General features: G+C 44.7%; 1 protein-coding gene across 5 annotated transcripts in view; it reads left to right on the forward strand.

Annotated features, from left to right (window-relative positions):
* The window catches only part of tox2 (TOX high mobility group box family member 2), a 219,693-nt gene that overhangs the window by 111,994 nt on the left and 84,852 nt on the right, over positions 1–22,847 (forward strand). For 4 of the 5 annotated variants that reach the window (XM_068000159.1, XM_068000164.1, XM_068000161.1 and 1 more), the window contains exon 2: positions 7,595–7,660. In XM_068000159.1, coding sequence (XP_067856260.1) covers positions 7,595–7,660 — 66 coding nt within the window. Of the gene's footprint in view, positions 1–6,722; positions 6,778–7,594; positions 7,661–22,847 lie in introns of those variants that run through there. The other variant, XM_068000163.1, reaches the window with a different exon arrangement.

The following is a 22,847-nucleotide window of genomic DNA, read 5'->3' on the forward strand; positions in this document are numbered from 1 at the left end:
GCTATTTCACCTTGTCTAGAACAGTAGAACCAGAGGACACGGCCTGCGCTTGAAGGTGGGGAAAATTCAAAACTAATCTACAGAAACAATATTTCAGTGAGCGAGTGGTCAATCTGTGGAACAGGCTCCCGAGAGAGACGGTGGGAGCAGTTAGTATCGATTCATTCAGATTACAAATCAGGTAGATTTCTTCCAGAAAATAATATTTTGGGTTGCAATATCTGAGTAATTTGAGACATGACATGTGGTGAGTGTAACAGGGTCGGGAGGAAGAGGTGACTTTGGACCTATGGTTCCCAAATCTTTCCACCACTGGGGGTTTTCCTCACCTCATGTCTGGGTCTGTAGGAGACTAATTGATAAAGATTGATTGCTCTGATTAGTCAACAACTCCATTATCATCGTATCATGTGACTCCCAGGATGGGAGAAGGTGAACTCGATGGACCTGGGTCTAGCTAATCCTATGTTTTAATGTTGCTATGGGGTCTGAAATCAGTCAGAAGGATGGACTTGGTGAACCAAATAGGCTTTTTTGGTGCTAAAAATTGTTATGTTCCTATGTTGGAGTCTTGGTTTTTACCTAATGCTAGAGTTCCTTCAGTGAGGGTAGGCCTACTTGCTCAGATAGGCTGCTAGCTGGCACATTTCAATTGCTGGAAAGTGAATTAATCTGCAGTTAGTTAACATGAAATAATACAGGTTGTAATGTGAGATTCAAGTTTCACTCCATTAGCTTCAGGAGTTAAGGAATACAACCACGGCAATGCAGTATCTACACAGTGCATTAGAAGGAGAGGGCGGCATGGTTCCCAGTGGTCTGTTCTCATTCCCGACCTTCTTATACTCCAGTCTCATCCTGTCACAGAAAGGCAGAATCTCCTCCCGGGTGAAGACAGGGAGGAGATTGAAAGCGAGTCAGACCTCAACTCTGATGGAAAATTTGAGGAATACAGACCAGAAAGCGATGAACAGGAGGAGGCCATTCAGCCTATCAAACGTGGTCATTCCACAAAACATATTCAACCCATCACAACCCTGCACATGTAATCCTCGGGGTCAAAGTTCTGATCCCCAAAGGTAAACGAGTGGAATATCTTCCAATCCTCCTTAGATACGGGGGTGGTGCCAGAGGACTGGAGAATTGCAAATGTTACACCCTTGTTCAAAAAAAGGTGTAAGGATAAACCCAGCAACTACAGGCCAGTCAGTTTAACCTCGGTGGTGGGGAATCTTTTAGAAACGATAATCTGGGACAAAATTAATAGTCACTTGGACAAGTGTGAATTAATAAAGGAAAGCCAGTACAGAATTGTTAAAGGCAAATTGTGTTTAACTAACTTGATTGAGTTTTTTGATGAGGTAACAGAGAGGGTTGATGAGGGCAATGCGGTTGATGTGGTGTATATGGACTTTCAAAAGGCGTTTGATAAAGTGCCGCATAATAGGCTTGTCAGCAAAATTGAAGCCCGTGGAATAAAAGGGGCAGAGGCAGCATGGATACAAAATTGGCTAAGTGACAGGAAACAGAGAGTAGTGGTGTAGTGGTGAGCGGTTGTTTTTCGGACTGGAGGAAGGTGTACAGTGGTGTTCCCCAGGGGTCGGTGCTGGGACCATTGCTTTTCTTGATATATATTAATGACTTGGACTTGGGTGTACAGGGCACAATTACAAAATTTGCAGGTGACACAAAACTTGGAAATGTAGTGAACAGTGAGGAGGATATTGATAGTCTTCAAGAGGACATAGACAGGCTGGCGGAATGGGCGGACACATGGCAGATGAGGAGAGGCAATATAAACTAAATGGTACAATTGTAAAAGGGGTGCATGAACAGAGAGATCTGGGGGTATATGTACACAAATCTTTGAAGGTGGCAGGACGGGTTGTGAAAGCGGTTAAAAAAGCATACGGGATCCTGGGCTTTCTAAATAGAGGCATAGAGTACAAAAGCAAGGAAGTTATGTTGAACCTTTATAAAACACTGGTTCGGCCACAACTGGAGTATTGTGTCCAATTCTGGGCACCTGACTTGAGGAAGGATATGAAGACCTTAGAGAGGGTGCAGAGGAGATTTACTAGAATGGTTCCAGGGATGAGGGATTTCAGTCACATGGATAGACTGGAGAAGCTGGGGTTGTTCTCCTTCGAGCAGAGAAGGTTGAGAGGAGATTTGATAGAGGTGTTCAAAATCATGAGGGGTCTAGATAAAATAAATAAAGAGAAACTGTTCCCATTGGCGGAAGGGTCGAGAACCAGAGGACACAAATTTAAGGTGATTGGCAAATGAACCAAAAGCGACATGAGGAAAAGCTTATTTACACAGCGAGTAGTTATGATCTGGAATGCGCTGCCTGAAAGGGTGGTGGAAGCAGATTCAATCGTGGCGTTCAAAAAGGAATTGGATAAAAGGGAAAAAGTTTGCAGGGTTACGGGGAAAGAGCAGGGGAATGGGACTAACTGGATTGCTCTTACAAAGAGCCAGCAGGGGCTCGATGGGCCCAATGGCCTCCTTCTGTGCTGTATCAATTCTATGATTCTATGATTCGTCCCTTCTCACATCTCCACTATTCAACCCTAGCTCGCTGCCCTCAACAGAAAATTGTTCTTCTCTCCCATCCCAGTGTGTACTAGCGAGAATTTGACCATCTCGTTCCATAGCTGCCTCTGAACCACCAACCAGAAATACACTCACGTGCCTGAAATCCCACAAGAGTCCTATTGGTCTTCTGCTGCACCGCCAGCGAGAGTCCGTGAATTCCCCCTTTCCTGCCAGTTTCCGGGGGTTCTATCTGTTTCCTGCCAGAGTTACGGCAGGAGAACCTCAGCGGAATTTCAGGCCTCTGTATTTTATCATTGAATCATACAGCACAGGAGGAGGCCATTCGGCCCATCGTGCCTGTGCCGGCTCTTTGAAAGAGCTGTCCAATTAATCCCATTCCCCTGCTCTTTCCCCATAGCCCTGGAAATTCTTCCTCTTCAAGTATTTATCCTTTTGAAAGTTACGATTGAATCTGCTTCCACTGCCCTTTCAAGCAGTGCATTCCAGATCATAATCATTATGTTGTTATGAATTTCATACTTGAACTACAATTTGCTGGTACAGAATCACTCTGTAAATGAGTCAGTAGCAATGGTAAAATGGAATCTTCTAAACAGTGCGGAGGCACGGCAGTGTGAAGCGGATTTAGTCAGGCTCTCAGTTTGTTAAAACGTGACTCTCATTGCTGGAGCAGCTGAGAGTGCGAGACCAGCAACTGTGGTGTGAAGTCGTCATATCACAAGTGAGTCCACCAGCCTCGTAAACAAGGTGTATCGTAAGGGATAAGACGAGGCAGGGTCAGAATGAGGGATCAGTGACTGGGAGTCTGGAATTGTGGGAGGTTCTGTGGCCCAGTTGCCTCCCTGGGATTGCACAGAACTGTCATCCTTATGATAATGAACAAACTCTTTATACAGGTCTGTGACAATAACTTCATAGTGCCTGTAGAAAGATTGACCAAACTGAGAGTGTTAACCAGCATTAATCTAGATTTGGCTTTTATCTCCATTCCTAGTCAAAATGAAACTGATTTCTGTTGAATGACTGACCTGCGTCCTGCTGAAACTGTAGATTCAAGAAATGAAAGACTCTCACTTTTTGTAAATCACATGTACACAAAAGGTTACTGCTCAGAGAGGATTGATTTTTAATCCTTAAGTACAATGTTCTTCATTGCCTTTAATACATGGACACACACATACAATGTCCTACCGTGTCAGAACGGGAACCACACAGAGGGTGTGTGCTTTACCCGGGGGCTGGTTACAGTCAATGTCCACCACTGGCACAGAAAATGGGACCCAAAACAGTCAGTACTCAGGGACTGGATACTGTGGCAGTGTTCCTTGTAATGAGGCTGGATTGTATGTGAGCACACACTGTTATATTGTACACACCTTGATCTTATCTACCCAGAAAACGTCAGATTAAGGAACTTAAGAGCCGAAATAAGTAGCTTTAGGGGTAATTGGCAAGCAAAATACTAAACTAATTAAGAATAATTGCTTAGAAAATCCATGAGGTGAAACAGTATACATGTGGTTAAAGAGACAGAGGCACTTTCTTCAATGAGTGATGCCCGTATTACACCAGTGGCCTGTGGAGGGAGCACTACTTGGGTTTCCTGGGTCTGCTCGTTGACGTGCCCATTGCAGTAGGCATTTACTGTAAAGCCAGTGTAAAACGTGCGTGAGTAACTGCACTGCATGGAAAGTCATGTGCAACCTTTAAACAGACTGTTCAGCCTACACATTGGGGGGGCAACCAGCTAAGAAAATAACAGTGCTTGGCTCTCTCTCACTTCACTCTGACATAACTTTGCTGCAAGTCTTATGTAAATTATTACTAGACTTTGCAATAGCAATGTGATAATGACCAGATAATCTGCTTTTAGGTGCTGGTTGAGGGTTAAATATTGGGCAGGACACCGGGGAGAACTCCCTGCTCTTCTTCCAATAGTGCCAACATCAACACCAGGAAGGCAGCAGAGTACAGCACCAAACCGGAGAAGAAGAACACAGGACATCACTCACTCAGACCGCCAAGTCATCGTGGAGGGGATCGAGGGCAGGAGGAACAGAATTCTGGATGTTGGTAACACCAAGCTATCCAGAGATATCACTCATGCCACCTGGAGGGAAGTGATACTGGCACCGAGTGCCAATCCCTCACTCCCGGGACTGCAGGACGTTACCACGTCTTCTGCAGAGCAGGCAGAGTAACACACAGATGGATGTGGGAGGAGGTCTTCCTGCAGCAAGCCCTATTGCCCCTCTGCTGAAGCACATCTCCTCACTAAGGTTCTCATAAGACCTGGGCTGCCTGTATATTCTATGGGGCAGGGATAATACCTGATGGGATGTATCCACTTAAATGCTGTCTGACTCTCCTTAACTCCATCCTGTACTGCTCCTCCTCCTCCTCCCCCTCCTCCTCTTCTTCCTCCTCCTCCTCCTCTTCCTTCTCTTCCTCCCCCTCCTCCTCTTCCTCCTCCTCCTCGTCCTCATCCTCCTCCTCCTCCCCCTCTTCCTCTTCTTCCTCCTCCTCCTCCTCTTCCTCCTCCTTCTCCTCTTCCTCCTCCTCCTCCTCCTGCTCCATATTAATTGCATACAAGGTTATGCCAACAGGGAATCCCATACCTGCTTCTGAGCAGCCCTGAATCCAGTGGGGGTTTGAAAATAATCCAATGGACCGATCCTGTGAGAAGCATCAGAAGCAACTGTCGGTATTTGTAGTCGAAATTCATCCAAAAAGGCACTTTAAATGTGATTTCCAGCTGTAGCAATTGGTGTTTAAACTCACCAGACTCTTCAGGCTCAAAAACTCCTCATTTTCATCAGTACCAACTGATCCTGGCAGCTGCTGCACCTTATGAATCTCAATCTAATTTACCCCGAGTGCAATAGCAGTGTAAACCCAGGAAACTCACAGCTGCAGTGCCACTGGCTCTCACTCTGACATGACAGTGAGGCCAGCGACACACAGATCACGGAAAGTCCCAAAAAGCAGGAGAGAACTTGGGGGAAACATTTTATTTCCACCTGATCTTCCTGCCTACAAAAATATCCTGTGTCATTTATACACCACTAGTGCACTGAAACTGGTGAGGAAACTCACCAGCACTGTCTTCATATGGATATGGAATGCTTTACCACAAGGGGCAATTGAAGCCAAGTTACTCACAGCATTGAAGAAAGAACTTGCACATATTCAGTGCCTTTCATGACTTCAGGACACCCCAAAGCACTTTACAGCCAATGAAGTATTTTGAAGTGTAGTCACTATTGTAATGTAGGAAACAGCCAATTTGTCCCACAAATAGCAATATGATAATGACCAGATAATCTGCTTTTAGGTGTTGGTTAAGGGTTAAATATTGGGCAGGACTCCCCTGCTAGTCTTCCAATAGTGCCATGGGATCTTTTACATCTGCCTGAGAGGGTAGACTGGGCTTTGGTTTAACATCTCATCTGAAGGATGGCACCTCCGACAGTGCAGCACTCCCTCAGTACTGGCATTGGGAGTGTCAGCCAATGGCCTCAAATCTCTGGTGTGGGGCTTGAACCCATGACCGTCTGACTCAGAGGTGAGAGTGGTACCAACTGAGCCAAGGCTGACACTGTAAAAAGGAGTGAGATAAACACTTGAAGAAAGATCTTGAAGCCTGTCGGGACAGACTAATGTTGGAAATTCCCTTGGGAATTCTGTCCTGCCAATATTACTTTGGTGGAAACCCATTTCAAACACTGCAGTTACGGCATGGGAGCAGGAGGAGCCTGAAAAAATTCCCAGTACAATCAGGGGAGATGGCTCTGATGTGGAACAAACATGGACATGATGGGCCAAATGGCCTCCTCCTCTACAGAAATTTCTTGTTCTTTTTTTGTTTTGGGGGGGGAGAGATGCGCTGGGCACTATTTTGTCACTATTATATTATATTGCAACCAGATGACACATTGATTCACATCACCACAACGCACATCATCGCACCATGTGGTTTTAAGCAAAAGGTTACCAATCGCTGTTCTGTGGACCTGCTTTGATGGCATTCCTGACACAGAGGCAGGGTTGAAAAGTGCGAATTATCCGGTCTTCAGTTGAAATATTCTGTGTGACATCAGAAATACTGAAGAACAAAAACCTCTCGAGAAAAGCCGGCTGCCTGGAGCTCTCCGTAATGAAACGACTTGTGCCTCATTGCTGTTAGTTGCTTGTTTCGTTTCATGTGTGTGTGATGTGAGTGGGTTTGCCTTAACATTATACCACATTCTCCCTCTCAGTGACATTTGTGGTCTGTCTCTCTCTCTCTCTTCTGTTTTTAAAAAAAAAATAATATAAGAATATGTTCATTCACCCCCGTGATTAATGTAAGAAATGTGCATGGGAACCACTGCGACTTGTAACTCAAATCTGTTATCTCCCAGTTGGTAAGTGGTTGAAGGGAAGCTGTTCATTCTGCAAACTAGGAATTACGGTGCTCTTTAATGAACTTAGATTATTGATTCACAGTTACATAAGGTCAGGTAATCTTAGCAAAGTGTTTAGAGAGTATGTAACAGAAAAAACAAGTAATCAGCTCCCTCAATGGTTCGGTTGGTACGTGCACTGCCATTTGTGGTCCTGAGCCATATAGTCCAGGAAGGTCTTAGCATTGATTCTCGGCCTGTGCCCGGTTGGCTGATCTCAGTCAGGGTGGCCTACTGTTGGCCTCAGCCCTCTGAACAAGGACCGGAGAAAAACAATCAGCTCAGGACTCCCACTCATGGTGACTTTCCAGACAATCCTACAGGAAAGTTCCCATGAATGGACATTGAGTGAGGGGATTGGACTTAGCATCACACCCCCGAGCTTGGATAACATGTGACACCCACGGTCTAAGCTCAAACATGAAGAATGGTTACTTGAGGGTGGTACCAGAGGATTACTTGGGGGGGTGTAGAACTACACTACAGAATGTTAGGAGAGGCAGGGGAGAAACTGGGAATTTTCAAATGAAACCTTGTGCGTTTGAAGTTTCTCAAATGCTGATTATTTTTTCTCTTCCACATTTCAGTTTGATGGGGACAATATGTACATGAGTCTGACTGATGCCAACCAGGATTACCTGCCTGCCAACCAGGTAAGTGATCAGAATCTTACAACTCCCCTCTTTTTGGATTCCCTCTTTAACAAGCTCATTTTTTCATTGATGAAGAGCCCAAAGAGTTGAAATCAGTAAGCATTGTGCCTATTTTTTCAGGCATAAAATAGGTGTAAAAGGTATCAATTTAGCAATGGGACGGCCTACGCCCAATCTACGCAGGCGTTAGTCCAGCTGCTAAATTTGTGGGGCCCTATTTTAAGGCGTCCCAGGCGGTTGCCTAAAGCTGGTGTTAAGCCACTTTAAATATGTAAATTAGGGACCTCATGCCCATTGAAGGACCCCTCTTCAAAATTGGTCAGTGATGAGCGAGGCAGGTGTTGGGCGCAGCTGCCAATAAAATAACCCAGGAGGAACAGGAGAACTCCTCTCACTCCACAGAAGTCGTGATCATCATGTCCGCACCCCCCACCACCATAGCCCTCTCCAATACCCCCTCCCAGGACTTACCTAAGGGCCGCTGCCAGTGGCGGGCAGGCAGCCTGACATCGATGTCTTCGCTTGTGTGATAGGCCCAAGGACCAATTTCCATCAATCCTCGGGCCTCTCATTTTGGGCACCAACTGGTCGCACAACGCTGAGACTGGGCCTGAAAACGGGCCCAGACTGATTTCTAGGTCTTCCCCCTAATTGTTTATTAAATATTTCTCTAAACTTTTGCCTCATCTTCTTTGTGTTTGAACGATGCCCTCGAGAGGCTGTTTGCCGTCCCCTACTTTTCAGCAAGTTTATTTGGAATGTTTGGCGAGATTGTGTGTTCAAGTCCCTCGAGTGGGGTCAACAATATGGGATTGAGCCCATTACTCTGAACACAGTGAGCTGCTAAACTCAGTTATTTCATCTCATATTGAGGAAAGGTGAAGGGTTTCACAAGAAACAAAATGTCTGGGGTTAAATACTGATAACTGGCACATCTGTAAAGGTAAATTTCACCCCAATTTACAAAATTGCTCCCCAAGGGATCAGGATGGTTGAAACTGCTCTGAGTTCTTTCACTGTGATGACGTATCTGGTAAAAGCAGCTTGACAATGTAATGGCGACACTGGTGACTGGTGTCGCTATGGTACCGTGTTTGGCAAAGGTACAACTTGCATTTATATAGCGCCTTTAACATAAAGAATGTAGTTGAATGTTCATAAAAGCATCAAATAGGACAACATAAAATAATGAAACGTTGGAAATAGCTCAGGTTCATAGAAGGCAGCTTGGAGCTAACATCATCAACAAATAAGGGATAGGGTAGCATAGTGGTTATGTTACTGGACTAGTAATTCAGCGGCCTGGAATAATATTCTGGGAGTCATAAATTCAAATCCTGCCATGGTAGCTGGGGAAATAAAATCTGGAATTTTAAAAAAAATATCAGTAATGGTGGCCATGAAACTACTAGATTGTTGTAAAAACCCATCTGGTTCACTAAGGCCCTTTAGGGAAGGAAACCTGCCGTCCTTACCCGGCCTGGCCGATATGTGACTCCAGACCCGCAGCAATGTGGTTGATTCTGAAATGCCCTTGCAAGCCACTCAGTTGTTCAAAGAAGGCAGCTCACTACCACCTTCTCAAGGGCAATTAGGGATGGGCAATAAATGCTGGCCTCGCCAGCGACGCCCACATCCCATGAACAAATAAAAAAAACCCACCTCAGTCAGTGAGGGGAATCTGTGGACCTTGTGTTAGCTGAGTGTCATCCAATAGAAATCATTGACTGGCTACAGTGACCCATTTTAGCCTCTTGCGTTAATTTTAGTAGAAAATGCCTTAGGTACACTCACACAATACAAGCAGAAATACTTCACGTGTACATTTACAAGGTGTCAGCCTGGGCTCAGGGGGCAGCACCCTCGCCTCTGAGTCAGAGGTCGTGGGTTCAAAGCCCCACTCCAGGGACTTGAGCACATAATCTAGGCTGACACTTCAGTGCAGTACTGAGGGGGTGCTGCACTGTCAGCGGTGCCGTCTTTCAGATGAAATGTTAAACCAAGGCCCTGTCTGCCCTCTCAGGTGGATGTAAAAGATCCTTTGGCTCTATTTCAAAGAAGAGCAGGGGGAGTTCTCCCTGGTATCCTGACCAATATTTATCCCTCAACCAACATCACTAAAATAGATGATCTGGTTGTTAATCTCATTGCTGTTTGTGGGATCTTGCTGTGCGCAAATTGGCTGCTGCATTTCCTACATTACAACAGTGACTACACTTCAAAAGTACTTCATTGGCTGTAAAGTGCTTTGGAACATCCTGAGGATGTGAAAGGCTCCATATAAATGCAAGTTCTTTCCTTTTACTTAAGAAATATCTACCACCATTAGTAAACAGGAAGTAAAGCACAACAATCAAAAAAAAACTCTCTGCTTTTCGTTTTATCATTTTACCATGAAATGCACAAAAAGATTAAAGTTCACATGCACACGCCCTGCGAATATGAATATTGAGATCTCCAGACCAACGACGGTGTCTGTTACGTGTTTTTTATTTACAAATCAGAAATGCAATTTTCCACATCTGGAGTCGCAGTTTTCCACATGTGGCTAGTGGCTAACATGCTGGACAACGATAAGTTAGGACAGAAAATGCTGGAAAAGCTCAGCAAGTGAGGCAGCATCAGTGGGGAAAGAAACAGAGTTAATGTTTCAGGTCGGAGACCTTTCTCCTGAAACGTTAACTCTGTTTCTTTCTCCACAGACTCTGCCTCACTTGCTGAGCTTCTCCAGCATTTTCTGTTTTTATTTCAGATTTCCAGCATCCGCAGTATTTTGCTTTTTACTAAGTTAGAACAGGTGACAGCAAACTTAATGCATCAGTGTATGTTTCTACAAAACCGTATGAACAAAACATTGAAAGGGAAATCGTCTTTGACAAATTTATTAGTTTTTTGAGGATGTAACTAGCAGGGTAGATAAAGGGGAACCAGTGGATGTCGTATATTTGAATTTTCAAAAGGCATTCGATAAGATGCCACATAAAAGGCTGTTACACAAGTTAAGGGCTCATGGGGTTGAGGGTAATATATTAGCATGGATAGAGGATTGGTTAAAGGACAGAAAACAGAGAGTAGGGATAAATGGGTCATTCTCAGGTTGACAGGCTGTAACTAGTGGGGTACCACAGGGATCGGTGCTTGGGCCTCAGCTATTTACAATCTATATTAATGACTTAGATGAAGGGACCGAGTGTAATGTATCCAAGTTTGCTGACGATGCAAAGCTAGGTGGGAAAGTAAGCTGTGAGGAGGACACAAAGAGTCTGCAAAGGGATATAGACAGGTTAAGTGAGTGGGCAAGAAGGTGGCAGATGGAGTATAATGTGGGGAAATGTGAGGTTATTCACTTTGATAGGAAGAATAGAAAAATAGAATATTTTTTAAATGGTGAGAAACAATTAAATGTTGGTGTTCAGAGAGATTTAGGTGTCCTCAAACAAGAAACACAAAAAGTTAGTATACAGGTACAGCAAGCAATTAGGAAGGCAAATGGCATGTTGGCCTTTATTGCAAGGGAGTTGGGAGTATAAGAGTAGGGAAGTCTTGCTGCAATTGTACAGGGCTTTAGTGAGACCTCACCTGGAATACTGTGTACAGTTTTAGTCTCCGTATCTAAGGAAGGATATACTTGCCTTAGAGGCAGTGCATCAAAGGTTCACTAGATTAATTCCTGGGATGAGAGGGTTGTCCTATGAAGAGAGATTGAGTAGAATGGGCCTGTACTCTCTGGAGCTTAGAAGAATGAGAGGTGATCTCATTGAAACATATAAGATTATGAGGGGACTGGACAGGGTAGATGCTGAGAGATTGTTTCCCCTGGCTAGAGAGTCTAGAACCAAGAAGCATAGTTGCAAGATAAAGGGTCGGCCATTCAAGACTGAGATGAGGAGGAATTTCTTCACTCGGGGGTTGTGAATCTTTGGAATTCTCTATTCCAGAAGGCTGTGGATGCTGAGTCGTTGAGTATATTCAAGACTGAGAGGGTTGGTTTCTGGACTCTTAAGGGAATTAAGAGATATGCTAATCGGCGAGAAAGTGGAGTGAGGTTGAAAATCAGCTATGAACTTATTAAATGGCGGAGCAGGCTCGAGGGGCCATATAGCCTATTCCTGCTCCTATTTCTTATGTTCTTATGACTCAATCGAGATGTAAAACCAATAAAGGATAAGCAGCACAAACACAATATTCTGCAGCCTTTCCAAAGTGAGACTCTCTATTCATCTGCCTACACATTCAATTTAATTTAATTTTGTGCTCCCCAATTGATTTAAAGCCTTGTTGGTTTTTATTTTTTAAAAATATTTTATTCTTCATCTCTGATCTGATTCAAAGCAATTCTCACTCTGCCAGGTTACATAGAATTACATAGAATGTACAGCAAAGAAACAGGCCATTCGGCCCAACTGGTCCATGCTAGTGTTTATGCTCCACATGAGCCTCCTTCCACCCTTCTTCATCTCACCCTATCAACATATCCTTCTGTTCCTTTCCCCTTCATGTGTTTATCTAGCTTCCCCTTAAATGTATCTATGCTATTTGCCTCAACTACTCTGTTGTAGTAAGTTCCACATTCTCACCACTCTCTGGGTAAAGAAGTTTCTCCTGAATTCCCTATTGGATTTATTAGTGACTATCTTAGATTCATGGCCCCTAGTTCTGGTCTCCCCCACAAGTGGAAACATCTTCTCTACGTCTACCCTATCAAACCCTTTCATAATCTTAAAGACCTCTATCAGGTCACCCCTCAGTCTTCTCTTTTCTAGAGAAAAGAGCCTGAGCTTGTTCAATCTTTCCTGATAGTTATAACCTCTCAGTTCTGGTATCATCTTAGTAAATCTTTTTTGCACCTTCTCCACTGCGTCTATATCCTTTTCATAATATGGAGACCAGAACTGTTCACAGTACTCCAAGTGTGGTCTAACCAAAGTTCTATACAATTTTAACATAACTTCTGTGCTTTTCAATTCTATCCCTCTAGAAATGAACCCCAGTGCTTGGTTTGCTTTTTATGGCCTTATTAACCTGTGTCTCTTTGCTCCTGCACCCCATTTAGACTCTTATTTTCCAAGCAGTATGTGACCCCTTATTCTTCCTACCAAAATGTATCACCTCACACTTATCTATTTTGAAATTCATTTGCCAATTACACGCCCATTCTGCAAGTGTATTAATGTCTTCCTGTATTTTGTCACAGTCCTCCTCAGTATTAACTACACCCCCCAATTTGGTGTCATTCGCAAATTTTGAAATTGTACTTCCAATTCCCGAGTCCAAATTGTTTATGTAAACGGTGAACAACAGTGGTCCCAGCACCGATCCTAGTGGAACACAACTTCCCAACTTTTGCCAATCTGAGTAACCACCATTAACCCCTACTCTCTGATTTCTGTTTTGTAGCCAGCTTGCTATCCATTCTGCTACCTGTCCCCTGGCTCCACAAGCTCTGACCTTAGTCATGAGTCTACTATGCGGTACCTCATCGAAGGCCTTTTGTACCCAGTGCACTCAATTATTGAGACTGATGTGCTGCTTTCTATACATCAGATTTCCTAATGATCACAAAATAGGTTCAGATGAGGAAAGGCATTTGGCCTATCCTAGATCATCTATCTGGAAAAATCAACAGTCCCCCTTTGCAGCATCCAACTGTCTACCCTGCCTGGAAACTCATCCCAGTTGATTATTCTTTGAATAATTAAAACCTCTTGCCTTTTGCCGGTTTGAATTGGTGCCACCTTATCCTCCTGTCAAGGATTATAATATAATCTACCTTGAAGTAGCGCGCAGGATGATTCCCTTGTGTCTCAGTGACAAAAACTAAACACAGTACCCCAGTGCGCAGAGCCAGTTAGGGTGGGGGCGGGTGGGAGTGGGGGGGATCATGACTCTTAGCTTGGCCTATTTTATATGTCAGGATTCGGCCAAAACTAACCGCAAATAATTTGCTCACTGAACTTTTACACCCAGGATCGCGATGGTGTTGTTTTGAGTCTGACACAAACGGAACGCGGCAATGGAGGATTTAATTTTCCAGCCCCCTGACCCTTTGCCTATATATTTGACCTGGGGGCCAGGTCGGCTCATGTGGCCTTTGACCCCCCCACCCTAATCCTTCAACTGTAGCTCTGCCCCTACAGAACCCATGCACAGTCTGCCCGGAATTTTAAAAGGGACGTTTCACAATTTAGCAAAAAAATGTGACAAAAGAATTAGACAGACATTGTTAACAAATAATCACAGCTGAGCAATGAAAAATACCGTCACCACCTTCAGGACAAAGCAGCGGTGAGTGTCTGGTAAACATCATTCCCCCCCACAACCCTCACGGGACAGAAAGCACCGTTAATGGCTCTTCAAAGGCGTGGTACCATAGTGCATAAAATGGACTGTAAATCTGTGTAAATTGCAGCCCTGTAACGCTTATTAATTATTTCTATGACCTGGGTGGATCTTGCCTCATTTGTTGACAATCCATCTAAAAAGAATTGGGTCATCTGCCTTTACTGTATTTTGCAGAGTAGAAGTAATTCCAAACTCTTATTCTCTACCCACAAAAAAATCCTGCAATCTGGTTTCTGTTGCACCCATACCACAGAGACTGCACTAGTTAAAGGGACTGCGACCATCGTTTGCTGTCCCACCTCATCCTATTTGACCTCTCCCTGCCTTTGACACCATTAATCAGCCCACTCTCCTCAGCAGTCCACTTTCATGGCACTACTCTCTCCTGTTCCCATTCGTATCATAGAATCCTACAGCACAGGAGGAGTCCATTTGGCCCATCATGCCTGTGCTGGCTCTTTGAAAGAGCTATCCAAATAGTCCCACTCCCCTGCAAATTTTTCCCCTTCAAATATATACCCAATCTGAAAGTTACTTGAATTTGCTTCCACCACCCTTTCAGGCAGCGATCCCAAAACGACCCCACATTTCCTCCAGTGGTTTCTCCTTTTATGACCACACGGTCACCACCCACTCAGCCCCATTTCATGCCCTCCTCTTCATCAACTATATGCCGCCCTTTGATGACATCATTCAGAAGCACATGCCCATGGGTGTAGGTTGGGTGAAGATGGTGTTGGGTCTGCCCACTCCCCAGCCATCACTGTTTAAGCTCACACGTACACAGTGGACTCCGCAGGAAAGGTCAGCCTCTGTAGAACTCTATCAGTTAAAATATTGTCAACTTCACCTTTTTCCATCTAGTACATATTTTATATTTGTGCTTTATTGTCATGTCATCAACAAAAGGAATATTGCCTTTGTGCAGATTGTGACGACATGTCATATTAGTTATTAAACACACTGCCATCACTCTGAAATGCTTCACTGCCAATGAACAGGCAGCCTGGGGTTAAATATGAATGATATCATCTTGACTAACCAATCAAATCTTTGTGACCTTTCAACCTCTGAAATGACTGAGTCGTGTAATGAAATATGACATTTCGAAAAAAAGGGACTTTTGACTATATCAGAAGTGACATCTGATCAAATCAAGGTGAACTCTTGACTCCCCCAAAAACTCACATCAATATAAACAGTATCTGAGGCAGCTCACAATGCAGCAAGGTTGCCATGGCAACAGCATCAAGCCAACGCCACGAAGCTTACCCCATATCCATCCCAACTGATCAAAGCAAAATGAGCTTCCATCTGTGATGCTGTCATCAGTTTTGTATTTAATTGCTGTATTTAATTACTAAATTGACTTTCCTTCCTCCCACAACACAATTTTCTTCTCACCTCCTCAGAACCATTATTTATGAAGGGTGGGAGAGAGAAACCAGCAAATTATAGACCTATTAGCCTAACGTCTGTTGTGGGGAAGTTACTAGAATCTATTATTAGGGACAGAGTGACTGAGCATTTGGACAAATGTGAGCTGATCAGAGAGAGTCAGTGTGGATTTGTAAAGGGTAAGTCATGTCTAACGAACCTAGTTGAATTTTTTGAGGTCACAAACGTGGGAGATAGGGGAGTGTCTATAGATGTTATTTACATGGACATCCAGGCGGCATTCGATAAGGTTCCATATAAAAGACTGCTAACAAAAGTGAGATCACATGGAATTGGAGGCAACCTTTTGACATGGTTGGGAATTGGTTAGGAGGTAGGAGATGGAGGGAAGGGATAATGGGTATCTACTTAAATTAACAGGATGTGACTATTGGTGTCCCCCAAAGATCTGCACTGGGGATCAGTACTCAGCTTTTTCATTATATTTATAAATGACTTAGATGAAGGAATAGAGAGCTATACATCCAAGTTTGCTGATGACACTAAATTAAGTAGCATAGATGGGAGCAGAAAGTTGCAAAGGAACATTGATAGATTAAGTGAGTGGGCTAAACTGTGGTAGATTGAGTTCAACATTGGGAAGTGCGAGGTCATCCACTTTGGACCTAGGAAAGATAGATCAGAGTATTTTCTAAATGGTGTGAAGCTAGGAACTGAGGAGGAGCAGAGAGATTTAGGGGTCCATGTACAGAAATCACTAAAAGCTAGTGGACAGGTACAAAAAATAATTTAAAAGGCTAATAGAATGTTGGCCTTTATCTCAATGGGGGCTGGAATACAAAGGGGTGGAAGTGATGTTACAGTTTATATAAAGCTCTGGTCAGACCCCGTCCAGAGATACTGGGTTCAGTTCTGGGCACTGCACCTCAGGAAGGATATATTGGCCTTGGAGGGGGCGCAGCACAGATTCACCAGAATGATACCCCCTGGGGCGAAAAAGGTTAAATTATGAGGACAGGTTGCATAAACTTGGCGCATTTTCCCTTGAGTATAGATAAGAGAGAAACTATTTCCTCTGGTGGGGGGAGTCCAGAACAAGGGGACATAACCTTAAAATTAGAACTAGGCCGTTCAGGGGTGATATCAGAAAACAGTTCCCCACACAAAGGGGAGTGGAAATCTGGAACTCTCTCCCCCAAAAAGCTAATGAGGATGGGGATCAATTGAAAATTTCAAAACTGAGATTGATAGATTTTTGTTAGACAGGGGTATTAAGGGATATGGAACGATGGTGGGTAAATGGAGTTAAGATGCAGATCAGCCATGATCTAATTGAATGGCAGAACAGGCTAGAGGGGCTGATTGGCCTCCTCCTGTTCCTATGTTTTTAGAAGGCAGTGTTGGGGTACTATTCCACAGGTGCTGGACTCCCTTCAGTTCCTCATCCAAGGGGCCATTCTTCATTGTGAGCCTAGACAGTTAGTGTTGGGACTATTGGACTTTTTTTTTATTTGTTCATGGGTCGTGGGCGTCGCTGGCGAGGCCGGCATTTATTGCCCATCCCGAACAGCATCACAACCATGCTCGATCCTATCCTCCCCTGACGTTCTCACCAGGGGTCACTGTGTGGTGATCAGGAGCAGAAATCATGGCTGATTATTTTCCCTGCTCTGTTGCCCAGTGATACCCCGACCCAAAGGAAAACAGGGCCCTTTGCAATCCCTATGGTTGAGCACCACGCCAGGGGTTAGGAGTTTTTAAGCCGTTTCTTTACTTGATACATAGGTTATTGGCACAACGATGCATAGACTGACAGTGGCAACTCAAGAGTGAGTCCTCAGGAAACATGACAGCTGTAAAAATGGACCAAAACAATGAGCTACTTCTCTCTGAGTGGAAAAAGCTCCTGAATATGCCCCTAGGCCCCTTCACATTGGTACACAGACCAAAGGAATTAAAAAAATTACAAGAACACGAGGCTACGAGATTGCGAAAAGGACAAGTTAAAGGAACAGAAAATGGGATATTTAGTTCTGAGTTCCGTTCTACCTTTTATCTATTTTCAGTGTTAAACAAATCACTGTTCCTGCCCCGGGGGTCAGTGTTATATTCAGGAAACCATTCTTTGAAATGCCAAGTGTCAGTTTAAAAGACAATATCCATTTCTCATTCAGCTTATAACGTGTATTTCAGAACAAACACAAAAAAATCTAATCTTCTACACAACTCGGCTCTTTAATTATTATTGGCCGTGTGTGTTTGTGCCATTTTTTTAAATCGAAGGGCCATAGTGCAGGACAACACCATGTTGAAACCGGTGGGAGTGATGGCGAGTCTCGTGGGTTGTGCTGCTCAGCAGCAATTGGCACGGTGAAATTACCGACCAAACCCACCAAATGTCAAATGATTAAAAAAGAAAAATATTGAAGATCAATTATGCAGGCAGATTGCAGGCATTGGGAATCGGACAATTTGCAAGGGGTATAGTAGTGTAGCAGTTATATTACTGGACTGAGAGAGTGAGTTCAAATCCCATCCTGACAGTTTGAGAATTTGAATTCAGTTTAAGAATTCTGGAAATAAAAATCTGATCTCAGTAAAAGTGACCAAGAAGCTGTCGGATTGTCGTAAAAACTCAACTGGTTCACTCAAGTCCTTTAGGGAAGGAAACCTGCCGTCCTTACCCGGTCTGGGCCAATACGTGACTCCAGTCCCACACCAATGTGGTTGACTCTTAACTGCCCTCTGAAGTGACCTAACAAGCCACTCAGTTGTATCAAAACTGCTACCAGCGGTTCAAGAAGAAGGCCCACCACCTCAGGGCAGAAAGCAGGACAAATCCAATCTGGCCAATTACCGCCCCATCAGTCTACTCTCAATCATCAGCAAAGTGATGGAAGGTGTCGGCGACAGTGCTATCAAGCGGCACTTACTCACCAATAACCTGCTCACCGATGCTCAGTTTGGGTTCCGCCAGGACCACTCGGCTCCAGTCCTCATTACAGCCTTGGTCCAAACACGGACAAAAGAGCTGAATTCCAGAGGTGAGGTGAGAGTGACTGCCCTTGACATCAAGGCAGCATTTGACCGAGTGTGGCACCAAGGAGCCCTAGTAAAATTGAAGTCAATGGGAATCAGGGGGAAAACTCTCCAGTGGCTGGAGTCATACCTGGCACAAAGGAAGATGGTAGTGGTTGTTGGAGGCCAATCATCTCAGCCCCAGGACATTGCTGCAGGAGTTCCTCGGGGCAGTGTCCTAGGCCCAACCATCTTTAGCTGCTTCATTAATGACCTTCCCTCCATCATAAGGTCAGAAATGGGGATGTTCGCTGATGATTGCACAGTGTTCAGTTCCATTCGCAACCCCTCAGATAATGAAGCAGTCCGTGCTCGCATGCAGCAAGACCTGGACAACATCCAGGCTTGGGCTCATGAGTGGCAAGTAACATTCGCACCAGACAAGTGTCAGGCAATGACCATCTCCAACAAGAGAGAGTCTAACCACCTCCCCTTGACATTCAATGGCGTTACCATCACCGAATCCCCCACCATCAACATCCTGGGGGTCACCATTGACCAGAAACTTAACTGGACCAGCCACATAAATACTGTGGCTATGAGAGCAGGTCAGAGGCTGGGTATTCTGCAGCGAGTGACTCACTTCCTGACTCCCCAAAGCCTTTCCACCATCTACAAGACACAGGTCAGGAGTGTGATGGAATACTCTCCACTTGCCTGGATGAGTGCAGCTCCAACAGCACTCAAGAAGCTCAACACCATCCAAGACAAAGCAGCCCACTTGATTGGCACCCCATCCACCACCCTAAACATTCACTCCCTTCACCACCGGCGCACTGTGGCTGCAGTGTGTACCATCCACAGGATGCACTGCAGCAACTCACCAAGGCTTCTTCGACAGCACCTCCCAAACCCACGACCTCTACCACCTAGAAGGACAAGAGCAGCAGGCACATGGGAACAACACCACCTGCACGTTCCCCTCCAAATCTGACTTGGAAATATATCGCTGTTCCTTCATTGTCGCTGGGTCAAAATCCTGGAACTCCCTGCCTAACAGCACTGTGGGAGAACCTTCACCACACAGACTGCAGCGGTTCAAGAAGGCGGCTCACCACCACCTTCTCAAGGGCAATTAGGGATGGGCAATAAATGCCGGCCTCGCCAGCGACGCCCACATCCCATGAACGAATTTTAAAAAAGGGATGGGCAGTAAATGCCGGCCTTGCCAGCGATGCCCATATTCCGAGAGTGAAAAACAAAAACTCTCAGTTGTTCTAATTATCTCACCGAGCTCCTTTAACAGGAGAGGATTGACCCGCTTGGCCGTGACAGATGAAAGCAAATATTTGGGACTCCCAGCAATTGAAACTCCAGATCGGGAAACTTGCAGTTGACATTAGGCTGTGCAACCTCACTTCCACTCCTAAGACCTTCCCATTGTCTTCTGGGCAGAGAGATCTCCTGAGCCCTATTTTCCACCATCCAAATGGGGATTAATGAACGTTAAATCAGAGATCACTGTGATAAACTGTAGTGGCCACTCAGACATTAGATCCACGGCCTGTTCCGCCCGAAATAAATGCCCAGAATCTGGCCAAGCGGAACCCTTGTACCTCATACAATTCAGGAAGTGGTCACAAGGGACATGTTCTATTTCCTTCCAAGAATTATTAGAAAAATTCAATCTCAGGATTAGACAAAACAATGCTGACAACCTTGGAATGTTTCCAGTGACTTCTGTCTGTCGGCCGGGTTGGGCATTTAACTGAGAGAGACTTCAAACAGCTTCGAAACAATGTAGTGGGGAGTAAAGTGAAAGGATCTATTTCCTGTCCTTTGCTTGGCTAGTTTTAAAGCTAGGAAGGATACAATTTCTCATTCTCACAATTAACTCTTTTGTGAGCAGTCAGCATCTTACAGTGCTTCGAATTCTTTATTAAAACAGTATGTTGCACTGCGTCCCATGATGTAGTACTGCTGGGCGTTAGCACAGGAACACACAGGGCCTGGGACTGAGGACAGACACATGTCCCAATCCTGGAACTCCCGGCCTAACAGCACTGTGGGAGAACCTTCACCACACGGGCTGCAGCGGTTCAAGAAGAAGGCCCACCACCACCTTCTCAAGGGACAACTCGGGTTGGGCAATAAATGCCTGGCCAGAAATGCCCGCATCTCGAAGAATGATTAAAAAAAACAAAGACATTGCTTCCATCTGCCTCATGCAATAGGGTACGTTTTACAAAGCTCCACTCTAAATGCAGTCTCACTTTGTAGGAGCGTGGATCGGAGAATTGGCCATCGAGGTCAATGCACCTGATTTGCAGTATTCCCGATGTTTGAAACACCATGCCCAATACTTCGATCTGCGCTGCCGTTGAGTGAGACTGAGCAGGCGCAGTGAAGGTTTGAGAAATGCACCCTAAGTCGTTGTACTAGTCCCAACATAAACCAGCTGTGGGAGAGGATTTAAACTAATACGGCAAGGGGCCGGGAAAGTTTGAGACTAGAGAGGGAAAGCAAAATTAATAAAGTTGTTGTAACAGAAGGAGAAGGCTCGGCTGAAATAAATAGTGATAAAATATCATCGAAGAAGTGAGAAGAAGAAAGAAGCCCTGAGGTAAGTGGGAGAAGGGGCAAGGAATATCAAAAAATTAAATGAAAAAACAGGTAAAAACAATAAGAGTCAATGTTCCAAAAAATTGGAATCAGGATTGAGTGGTTATGTATGTGAATTCACAAAGCATTCAAAACAAAATGGGAGAGTCGATAGCATCAGTAACAATGATCACAGTGCTAGAGTGTAGGGATGTACTGGAGTGTGGCATTAGGATAGAATTCACATGGATAGAGTTATGAAGTAGGAAGGGAAATAGTTTAATTCTTGATGTGCTTTGCAATCAACAAACAGTGGAGATGAAACAGAGGGGGAGATGTGCAGACAGTTCAGAGGGATAATCAAGGACAGCCATCAAAGATTTATTAAAGGCAAGTATTGTTTGACAAGTTTAACAGCTTTTTGAAGAAATGACCAATCAGATTGATAAAAGGAATGTAGTAGACACATGAATGGTGTACGATGTATGGATTTTTAGAAGGCGTTTAATAAGATATCTGACAAGAGGCTTGTTAGAAAAATTTAGGCATATGGCACAAGGAAATCTGGGAGCATGGATAGAAAGTTGGTTGATGGACAAGAACCAAAGTGTTTGAGTGTTGCTTAGAATACAGAAGGATTGGAAGTGGTGTACTAAAGGGGTCAGTGTTGGGTTCACTTTTGTTCTCGAGAAATAGAGAGGATTTGGATTTGGGTATCTTGAGATTTTCTGATGACACAAATGTAATGAGTTTGATAAACAGTGAGGACCACAATAAAAAAACTTTAGAAAGACATAGATAGGTTAGAGGAATGGGTCACAGGAAGTAGTTGATGCAGAGACCATGAAGGAAAAACTGGATAAATATTTGAAGCAGAAAATGTTACAGGGCTATAGGGGGAGAGTGGGGCAGTGGGATTAGTTTGGGAATTCATACAGGGCTATGGGGAGAGAGTGGGGCAGTGGGATTAGTTTGGGAATTCATACAGGGCTATGGGGAGAGGATGGGGCAGTGGGATTAGTTTGGGATTGATACAGGGCTATGGGGAGAGAGTGGGGCAGTGGGATTAGTTTGGGATTGATACAGGGCTATGGGGAGAGAGTGGGGCAGTGGGATTAGTTTGGGAATTCATACAGGGCTATGGGGAGAGAGTGGGGCAGTGGGATTAGTTTGGGATTGATACAGGGCTATGGGGAGAGAGTGGGGCAGTGGGATTAGTTTGGGAATTCATACAGGGCTATGGGGAGAGAGTGGGGCAGTGGGATTAGTTTGGGATTGATACAGGGCTATGGGGAGAGAGCGGGGCAGTGGGATTAGTTTGGGAATTCATACAGGGCTATGGGGAGAGAGTGGGGCAGTGGGATTAGTTTGGGATTGATACAGGGCTATGGGGAGAGAGTGGGGCAGTGGGATTAGTTTGGGATTGATACAGGGCTATGGGGAGAGAGTGGGGCAGTGGGATTAGTTTGGGAATTCATACAGGGCTATGGGGAGAGAGTGGGGCAGTGGGATTAGTTTGGGATTGATACAGGGCTATGGGGAGAGAGTGGGGCAGTGGGATTAGTTTGGGATTGATACAGGGCTATGGGGAGAGAGTGGGGCAGTGGGATTAGTTTGGGAATTCATACAGGGCTATGGGGAGAGAGTGGGGTAGTTGGATTAGTTTGGGATTGATACAGGGCTATGGGGAGAGAGTGGGACAGTGGGATTAGTTTGGGATTGACACAGGGCTATGGGGAGAGAGCAGGGCAGTGGGATTAGTTTGGGATTGATTCAGGGCTATGGGGAGAGAGTGGGGCAGTGGGATTAGTTTGGGATTGATACAGGG

Source organism: Heptranchias perlo, chromosome 19 (genome assembly GCF_035084215.1).
Source record: "Heptranchias perlo isolate sHepPer1 chromosome 19, sHepPer1.hap1, whole genome shotgun sequence".
Taxonomy (NCBI): Eukaryota; Metazoa; Chordata; class Chondrichthyes; order Hexanchiformes; family Hexanchidae; genus Heptranchias; species Heptranchias perlo.